The sequence below is a fragment of the Gavialis gangeticus genome, unplaced genomic scaffold, assembly GCF_001723915.1.
Source record: "Gavialis gangeticus isolate Ggan-Ray unplaced genomic scaffold, GavGan_comp1, whole genome shotgun sequence".
Lineage (NCBI taxonomy): Eukaryota > Metazoa > Chordata > Crocodylia > Gavialidae > Gavialis > Gavialis gangeticus.
The window spans coordinates 1,312,625-1,321,905 of record NW_017728980.1 but is presented as its reverse complement, the minus strand read 5'-3'; the positions used below and the strand labels follow the sequence as shown (position 1 = coordinate 1,321,905).

The 9,281-nt window shown below is 48.3% G+C and overlaps 1 protein-coding gene across 1 annotated transcript in view; it reads left to right on the top strand.

Annotated features, from left to right (window-relative positions):
• Positions 1 to 302: 302 nt before the first annotated feature.
• The window catches only part of SRPRA (SRP receptor alpha subunit), a 34,400-nt gene continuing 25,421 nt past the window's right edge, over positions 303 to 9,281 (top strand). The window contains exons 1-4 of the mRNA XM_019508943.1: positions 303 to 486; positions 2,978 to 3,061; positions 6,146 to 6,309; positions 8,138 to 8,298. Coding sequence (XP_019364488.1) covers positions 361 to 486; positions 2,978 to 3,061; positions 6,146 to 6,309; positions 8,138 to 8,298 — 535 coding nt within the window. The 5' untranslated portion in view covers positions 303 to 360. The remainder of the gene's footprint in view (positions 487 to 2,977; positions 3,062 to 6,145; positions 6,310 to 8,137; positions 8,299 to 9,281) is intronic.

The following is a 9,281-nucleotide window of genomic DNA, read 5'->3' as shown; positions in this document are numbered from 1 at the left end:
GGAGAGTGGGGGGCGGGGCCCTCGCCGCTTCTGCCCCCGCCCCCAATCGGCGGGCGCACGGACACGTCGTGGCCGCGCGGGTTGGACAGTTTGATTGCCACGTCTTCCTCGAGGCTTGACGCCAACCAGTCGCTGCGGCGGCCCCGCCCCCTTTCCACTTCCCGCCAATAGAAACAGCGAAACGTCATCGGCGTGCCCCGCCGCTTCCGCCGAGCGGACCAATCGCCGTCTCCATCCTGCTCCGCCCCCTGCCTCCGAGTTGTGCCCGGGGTTGCGGTGTTTCCGGCGGAAGCGGGGCCGCCAGTGGCTGTGACGTGTGCCGAGGCGGGCGGGCTGGTTTCCCGGCCGGGCGCCGCCGCCATGCTCGACTTCTTCACTATCTTCAGCAAGGGCGGCCTGGTGCTCTGGTGCTTCCAGGGCGTGCGCGGCCCCGCCGCCGCCTGCACCGCGCCCGTCAACGCGCTCATCCGCTCCGTGCTGCTGCAGGTGAGCCCCGCGGCCCGTTCCCTCCGCCACAACTGCCTGCCGCTCGTGACGTGTCGCGTGGCTGCGTGACGCCGCGGTGTGACGGGACACGGGGGTGCAGCTGCGTTTCGGGGGTCGGGGGGAGACCTCAGTCCACGCCGCGCGACGCTCAGTCCAGGAGCCCCGCGGGGGAGCGGCTCGGCCCGGGCTCATGCGGTTGATGGGCGCAAAGGGCCGGGCACCGAGTGTCTCTGGGGATTCGTGGGCTGCTGGGAATCTACAGCCTCAAAAACATGGCCCTGCCGGGCTGCCTCTGAGGTCTTTGCGGCAGAAGAGCTGCTCTAGCATTTTCCTGCAGTCAGAAAGTGAGGTGGCATCGTCTGAGGGGCCTCGAGGCTGAGGGGCGGGGAGGTCTCGGGTCTCAAAATGTTGAGAACTGAAACCCTTTGGGCATGAGTCGTGCTCCTGGCACCTGCTTCCAGAGACGTTCCTGCCAGCAGGCGCGTGGCGAGCGGTCACAGTCATGCTGGGCTCGGGCACAGGTGCTTGTCAGTGGCTCCACAGTTATAATAGGGACAGGCTACTTCTGTCTTGACCCAAGATGAGTGAAAAGACTCAGTGTTCACATACACTTCTTACCATTTTGAATGTTTTAGGGACTGCTTTATTCTAAAGTGCGGTCTGTCTAAATATTTAAGTTAAGCACGTGATAGAGTTGACTGTCTGATGGATAGATGGATCTGGTGGAGGATATGAAAAGAATGATCCAAGAAGGTGGATACAAGGGGGCATCAGTAAAGATGGTTTCACACCATCTGTTGTCCTTATCTTGCCTTCAGATGCTGTGTGTACTAGGCCAGCAGTCATTTAGGAAACGAGGAACAGACAAGGCCCGTGAGACTCCAGGAACTAGTTCATAGATTCTTACATTGTAGGGCTGGAAGGGACCTCGGAAGATCATCCGGTGCAGCCCCCTGCACCAAGCAGGGAAGATAACTGTGGGTCAGATGACCCCAGCAAGGTGAATGTCTAGTCTCCTTTTGAAGATTTCCAGGGTAGGTGATTGCACCACCTCTGGAGGGAGCTTATTCCACAGTCTGGACGCTTTAACTGTGAAGATGTTTTTCCTAACGTTGAGCCTGAAACAGTCTTCCAGGAGTTTGTGACCATTACTCGTAGTTTTCCCCAAGGGTGCCCTGGTGAACAGCTGTTTACCCAGCTCTTGATGTACGCCCCTGATGTAGCAGTAAGCTGCTACCAAGTCCCCTCTCAGCCTTCTCTTTTTCAGGCTGAAGAGTCGCAGGTCCCTCAGTCTTTCTTTGTATGGCTTGCCTTGCAAGTCTCTAATCATACAGGTGGCCTTTCTCTGGACTCTGTCATGTTTTACCACATCCTTGTTAAACTGTGGTGCCCAGAACTGGATGCAGTACTCCAGCTGTGGTCTCACTAGTGCCAAGTAGAATGGAAGAATCACTTCCTTGGTTTTGCTGGAGATGCATCAATTGATGCATGCCAAGGTATTATTTGCCCTGTTGGTTACAACGTCACACTGGCAGCTCATATTCATACTGTGGTCTATTATTACCCCTAGGTCCCTTTCGTTTGTGGTGCTGGTCAGTCTGGCACTGCTAACCCTGTAGGTGTGTAGATGGAGCACATTAGACTTCTCAATGTTGAACTTCATCTGGTTCTGATTCGCCCAGCTTGCTAGCCAGTCTAGGTCCGCACGCATCTGTAGCCTATCTTGAAGTATGACCACCCTTCCCCATAACTTGGTGTCATCTACCAACTTGGCCAGTGATCTCTCCACCCCTCACATCTAAATCATTGATAAAGATGTTGAAAAATAGTGGACCAAGCACCGACCTCTGCAGGACACCACTGGCCACTTCTTGCCAGGACAACGCAGTTCCCATTCGTTAAGGCTCCCTGGTCCTGCAGCCAGCTTCATACCCACCTAACTGTCTTGCAGTTAAGCCTGCAATCCTTTAATTTTTTTGCGAGACCATCGTGAGATCCCAGGTCAAAGGCTTTTTGGAAGCCAAGGTATACAGTGTCAACCTAGTTGGTAAAGAGCGTCAGAGAACGAGGAACAATGGGTGAACAGAACAAGGAGCGATGGGCTCAAGTTGCATCAAGGGAAGTTTAGGTTAGATATTAGGAAGAATTTTCCCACTAGGAGGGTAGTAAAACCTTGGAACAGAGAGATGGTGGAAGCTCCATCCCTGGACATTTTAAGACATAGCTCAACAAAGACCTTTTAAGACTTTGGCTGGGATGATCTGGTTGAGGGATGGTCCTGCTTTGAGCAGGGGGCTGGACTAGATGACCTCCTGAGATCCCTTCCCGCTGTAATTTTCTATGATTCTATGCTTGCAAAAAATATGTTGAGTATGATTCTCACTGAAAGAGACCTGGCTGTGGTAAGAGTCACATGGCCCAAACTAAAGGTGAAGTGCATACAGGTGTTCTTTGGTGGTTTCATTGCTTTTTTTTTTTTTTCTCTTTATAGGAGCGAGGTGGCAACAACTCTTTTAACCATGAAGCTCTTACACTTAAATACAAACTGGATAATCAATTTGAGCTTGTGTTTGTGGTAAGTGTCTTTACCGGTGCTTTGGGGAAATGGATAGCATTGTTTATTTGCCTGAAGAATATGCTTGAAAACTTGTCTAAAATTGATTCCAACTGCCGTTTGTCCACTGAAACCACTCCTAAAAATATTCTTCCCTCTTGCAAAAGATTCCAGAGCCAGTTAGCTATGGTAAGGTTTTGAAGAGACATTGTTGTCACATCTCAAACTCCGAATGCTTCACATGGCTGAAAAATGCTATTCCACTTTCTGTTCCGAGCATTGCTCTTGCTTCATATCTACCAACCACAGGTTGAATAAAAAAAATGCAGGAGCCACTAGTGAGGTTCGAAGGCAGCATGCTGTGAAAGGCAAGAGCTTGCATTCTTACCAGCACGGAAGCTCCCCTTTCCAGGATCTTATCTTGACTTGATAAACCAGAGAACTCATTTCTAGCAGCTGGTGGCAGGCAGAGAAAGGAAAAAAAAAGTCAAACCTTTCTTCCCTAGGATCCTGTTGAGGTGGGGAGAGGCTTTGCCTATTATACTTTCCTGAACTCCCTGTTTTTCCAAGGGAGAAAATAGGAGTCTGTTTCCCCTGTAGCGGATGTTTTATTGTCCTCTCAAGAACACTAACTAGGCTGGTGTCCTATTCCCTTGCACCTCTTAAAATGCTGAAGGCAGGAGGGAGACTGACCTGCATTGACAATTTCAAACTCTGCTTGTTAAAACTAAGCAGCAGCCAAGGTACAGCAGTCTCTGTCTGCAGATTTGGCAATGCAACATTGCATCCGTTACATGTTGCTTGCGTCTTGGACAATTATGCCCACCATCAGTAATGGCTAGAAATGTGTAATAACATTTAGAGGTTGGTTATCTTGGCCTATTTGCTGGGAAAGGAAAGCTTTCTAACTGTTTACTGGTGAGTGGACCTTGGAACCATGGCAGTACAGGGCAGTGAGATGGCATCTTTTTGTGTGGGTGGTTGTCTGTTTTCCAGGAGTAACTGGAAAATCCTGTTAAGTAAGGTCTGGCTGAGAGCACAGAGTTCTCTCCAATGTCTGGGATTTGTAGTATTGAAAAGAAACCTTGGGTGAAATCTTGATATAAGTCATGAAGTCAATGGCATTGAACTCCCAATACTTCTCTGGACCTGGTTTCATCTTTAAGATGCTCTGACTGTCTCACAGTCCCTAATTTCCCCCAACCCTTCACTTTTGTTGTGAAGGGACTCTGTTTAGAGGCTTGAGCAATGGTGAAGGTGCTAAGTTTTTTGCACCCTGACATCATGCTGTACTTGGCCTGGGTGAGAGGTAAGCAGCCTCATATACGTTAGGGAGCAGATTTCTTTTAGATTACATTAGAAGATCACTTTGAATGCAGTTCTTACACATTTCATCTGGAGGAATTGCTAGCTCTGTGTGGGGATGCTTGGCCAGTTCCAGCCTCATGTGGTGCGCAGTGCTTCCAAAGAGTGCACCTAGGAATTATGAAGTAGTCTTCCCCAACATCCCTCAGCATGTTTTAAACCTGGGGCCCAGTTCAGTGGGTGGAGAGATCCCAACTTAAAGGTGATTAGTCATGGAGCCCTACACATGTGCTGTATTGTAGCTGTAAACTTGAAACAACTGAGCAGCTTTAGGGGTAAAATGGTGCTAGCTGAATCTGTGGCCAGTGACTGCATCTTGGGGGTATGGTGGGGTATGGCTCACATGGTGTTGGAGGGTGTAGTGGTTTCCAATATTTACAGTGACTAAGCGATTTGAAGTCTCTGCCTCCATTAAGAGATTTGAATTGCCAGCATGTTGTACCCTGTGGCCATGTCCAGACGAGTGCAGCTGTGCAGTATGTGGCACTGCAGACTTGTCTGCAGCACCACACACTGCACATTCAAGTGTTCTCTGCACTGCAAGGCTCTGAGCGGCAGGATCGCCGCAGCTGCAGCTCCCCAAGGCCCCCAGGACTCCAGGTAAGGCTGCTGGAGCCAGCATAGTGGCTGGCCTCAGCCTCCCCTTGCCTACCTGGGGTAACCTGCTGCATGCCAGAGGGCACATGGCCCAGGTGTTCCCTGAGGACAAGTAGCTGCAGCACATGGTATGCTGCTGCTTCGTGTCCCTGGGGGGAAACAAGCATCCATGCTCATGTGGACACTGCCCAGCTGGGGGTGGAATTAAGACTTTTTGTGCTCTTTCAGTTAGTGTCATCTTCAACAGGTGCAGAATTTAAGGCAGAAATATGATTATGTTGGTGTCTCTTTAATTTAAAACATTTGCATATGCAGCTATCATTTCTCCCATATGAGAGATTAATTTGCTGTTCTTGCTAATGAGGTGTAATCGGGGGTTACAGTGGACCCCAAGCTGGCTATGAGCCAACAGTGTGCCTCTGTTGCCAAGAAAGTTAACAGCGTCCTGGGCTGCATTAGTAGGAGTATTGCCAGCAGATCAAGGGAAGTGATTATTCCTCTGTTCAGTGCTGGTGAGGCTGCATCTGGAGTACAGTGTCCGTCCATCCATCCGTGTGTCCCCCCCCCCCGAGAAAGGATTTGGACAAATTGGAGAGAGTCCGGTGGAGGGCAGTGAAAATGATTTGGGGGTTGGGACACAACTTCTGAGGAAAGTCTGAGGGGAAACTGGGTGTATTTAGTCTGCAGAAGAGAAGACTGAGAGGGGATTTGATAGCAGCTTTCAAGTACCTGAAGCAGGGTTCAAAAGAGGATGGAGCTAAACTGTTTTCAGTGATGGCAGATGACAGAAAAAGGAGCAACAGTCTCAAGTTGCAGCAAGGGAAGTTTTGGTTGGATATTAGGAAAAGCTTAATAGGAGGATGGTGAAGGATTAGAGCAGGTTACCCAGAGGGGTGGTGGAATCTCCATTCTTGGAGGCTTTTAAGGCCCAGTTCAACGAAGTCCTGGCTAGAATTTAGTTGGAGCTGGTCCTGCTTTGAACAGGAGGTTGGACTAGATGACCTCCTGAGATCCCTTCCAACCCTAACTTTATATGATTCTATGATCATTAGAATCTTGTCTTGAAGTGTAGGTTCCTTTTAGCTAATAATATGTATATCTCTATTGTTGAGAAGGCAGACAAACTTTCTCTTCTCTTTGCAGGTTGGTTTTCAGAAGATCCTGACTCTAACCTATGTAGATAAGTTGATAGATGATGTCCATAAGGAGTTCAGAGACAAATATCGCAATGAATTCCAGCAGAAAGGCACTCTGGGGCTCCTCAATGGCACCTTTGATTTTAAAGAGGATTTTTTACACCTCCTCCAGTAAGTAGACCATTGTCACTACAGTTATGTTTGTGTATGTTTAACACTATTCCTTGAAGGCCTGACATTAAGACGTGGCCAGTGGAGGTATATGGAGCCCTGCCTATATGCTCATGTTAGTGTGGGCTCTCATTCTTACTGGTTACCTTCCAATACAGAGTATTGTTTAATTGGCAGTGGGGGGACTAGGGGTAAATCTGCACTGCAGTTGATTTATGTTGGTCTCACTGAGCAATACCAAACAATGTCACAGTGTCCAAAACATCTTTGCCTAATCACGTCTCTAATGTGCTGTTGGAAATCCTCTGAATCACATCAATGAGAGCTCCCTTGTTTGACTGTATAACTCAGAGGTGGCTGCAATGTCACAGGATTTCCAGTATAGCTGTTTTCGTGGAAGAAATATCTGGACCCAGACATTCAAAGCATCCAAGATCCTCAAAAAAGCTTTGTTGCATCAACCACCCTGTTTCCTATGTCCCCTTTCTCTGGGGTGGTGGTATGCAGAGATCACCACAGAGTTGCCGGGGCAGAGATCCTACCTTTGTTCAGTTTAGAAAGCAGTGAGCACTAGAAACTGAGCTGTTTCTTTCCTTCTGCTGGCTGTTCATGAATGTGCCAGTAGGGGCCCAGACCAAAGAGTGGTGGTGAGACATGAAACATCAGCTACACTTTAAGGGTACACTTCTTCAGCAGGTATATGTAAATCTGCCTTGGAATATAGGTGTGTGGGGGGGGGGGGATGACGGGGTAAACCAGATAATATATGACGTCTCTCTCTTTTTTTTAGGGGTTGGGGGTATAAGTCTTCACTCTTCAGAGCAAACCTCCATCCCCAGTATCCTTAATTATATACGTCACTGCTGTTTTAGACATGATGCCTTTAAACACTTTCCAAACTGCTTGACCTGAGCAATCTGTGGAAATGGAGATCACTAGATGAAGGGTCACACAAAGTGGGCAGTCAGTGGTTTACTGCTAATGCTATGGCAAGCAGGAAGTCTGTTCAGTCTCAGATGAGGTTATCAAGAACCCGTTTACCAAAGTAAACGTGAAGCATTTAGCTGAGTTCTTTTGTTATCTGTTTCTGGTTCTGGATTGATTGTTTTAAAACGTAAGCCAAAAAAGCATACTGCCCATTCCTTTAGCCTTAACATGGGGTCTATATTTGTAGAGCATCTTCTAGCATTTTACTTGCTTTGAAAGTCCCAAGTACTGAGGCTGTTGCACTTGATCCATGGCCATGTCCAGCAGAGTGAAGATCACAGCTCTGAGACAGGAATGCCTTGTTAGTGAGGATAGGTCTGATTGGTGTACTTCCCCTCTGGAGGACAATGGGGAGGTTTGTGATGGTCCTTGGTTCCTTTGAGTTCACTCCATAATCATGGGCAGGCTCGTGGGAGAGCAGTCTCTTTTATTGATGAGCCCCATCTGTATTGGTAAAAAGTGCTGGTGGGTCCCATCTCTTGAAGTAATTCTTGGTCTTCAACTATTTTGTGCTTTTGTTCTGTGATGGAGCACATAGCCTGTTTGGATTCCCACGTGCTCTAGATTAGAGGTTTATTGGCTTTTCCAGAGCTTCAGCATCTGTCTGGCTGGATATGACAGACTAATTTGTGTAATTCAGAGGCAAGGCACAGTAAAAGAGAGATGGGGTTTTCAAGAGTCCAGACTGGAGTGAGGCAAACACAGGTTTGGGAGGCTTTATAACATGGTATGGGATACAGAATAGGAGGTAGCTGTTGCCCTAACTGTTGTCATAGTGTGGTAGTGAATCTCAGGCCAGGGCTGCATTTCCAAGTCAATAACCCCATTCCTCTTTCCTCAGGGAGGCAGAGGAGAGCAGCAAAGTGCGAGCTCCCCCTGTCATGAAGACATTTGAGCAGTCTGTGAAATCTCAGAAGACTGTCAAGTCCATGATAGAAACCCGGGGGGAGAAACCAAAGGAGAAAACCAAGAACAAGAAAAACAAAGGTTCAAAAAAGGATGGTAAGTAGATGTAATACATGCTGGAATCAATAATCCAGGTAGGGTATGTGTCCCCTAGCCTTCAGTGGCACTAAATCAGCACATGTTTGTCTATAGGCACATCTGATTGTTAGTGTCCCTTAGGCTCAAATTTTCCAATTTGGGTGCCTAAATTTTCCAGGTTTAAGGACCTAGATAAAAGTGGCCTGACTTAGAGGTGCTGTGCACACATTGACTTTTGCCCATGGGACTAGGTGATTTGGATGCCTGCCTTCAAATGCCCATGTGAAAATTAGGCCAGACTTGGTTACTGTAATACTGGATTGTTTTCATAAAATACATTTTTTAGATCGGGGTTGGCAACATTTTTGGGCAGAGTGCCAAAAGCAGCTGCAGCCTTGACTTGTAAGATGTTGGTGTGCCAGGACAGATGGCAGGGGAACTGTGAGGGGCTCACTCCTTGTGGCAGCGCAACCCTGCCCCCTTCCCTGAGGTGTGTGCACCAAGCAAAATGCCCTCGCGTGCCACACTGGCACGTGTACTGGGGGTTGCCTACCCCTGGTTCAGATGATAAATATTGCTGTCAGGAGCCTGCTTACTGCTCTGGCTTCCACCTGTGAGTTCAGTGTTAACTGCAGAGTTCCAGCCCACAGTTTACTTTTGGTTTGATTCCTTTTAGGGACTAGTGTCAACTATCTGTTTGAGGTCACCCTAGCATAAGAACACTGTTGAAAACTATCAGGCTGTGGGCAGAAAGGTGCCACTTATTCAAGGTGACTGAGACAAATCTGGGAACTGGGGGAATTGATGCCTGTGGAGTGTAATACTTGTATCGAGGAACTCCAGAAGTTAAGGGTCCTTGGGAAGTGCCAATTCAGCCATGATATTCATGTGCCTCTCTTCTTTCCTTGCTTGAGCAGGAACAGGATGCGTTTCAGTACTGACAAGTGCAGGGTGCTGCACTTAGGCAGTAGAAACCAGCAGCACACTTATAGAATGGGAAA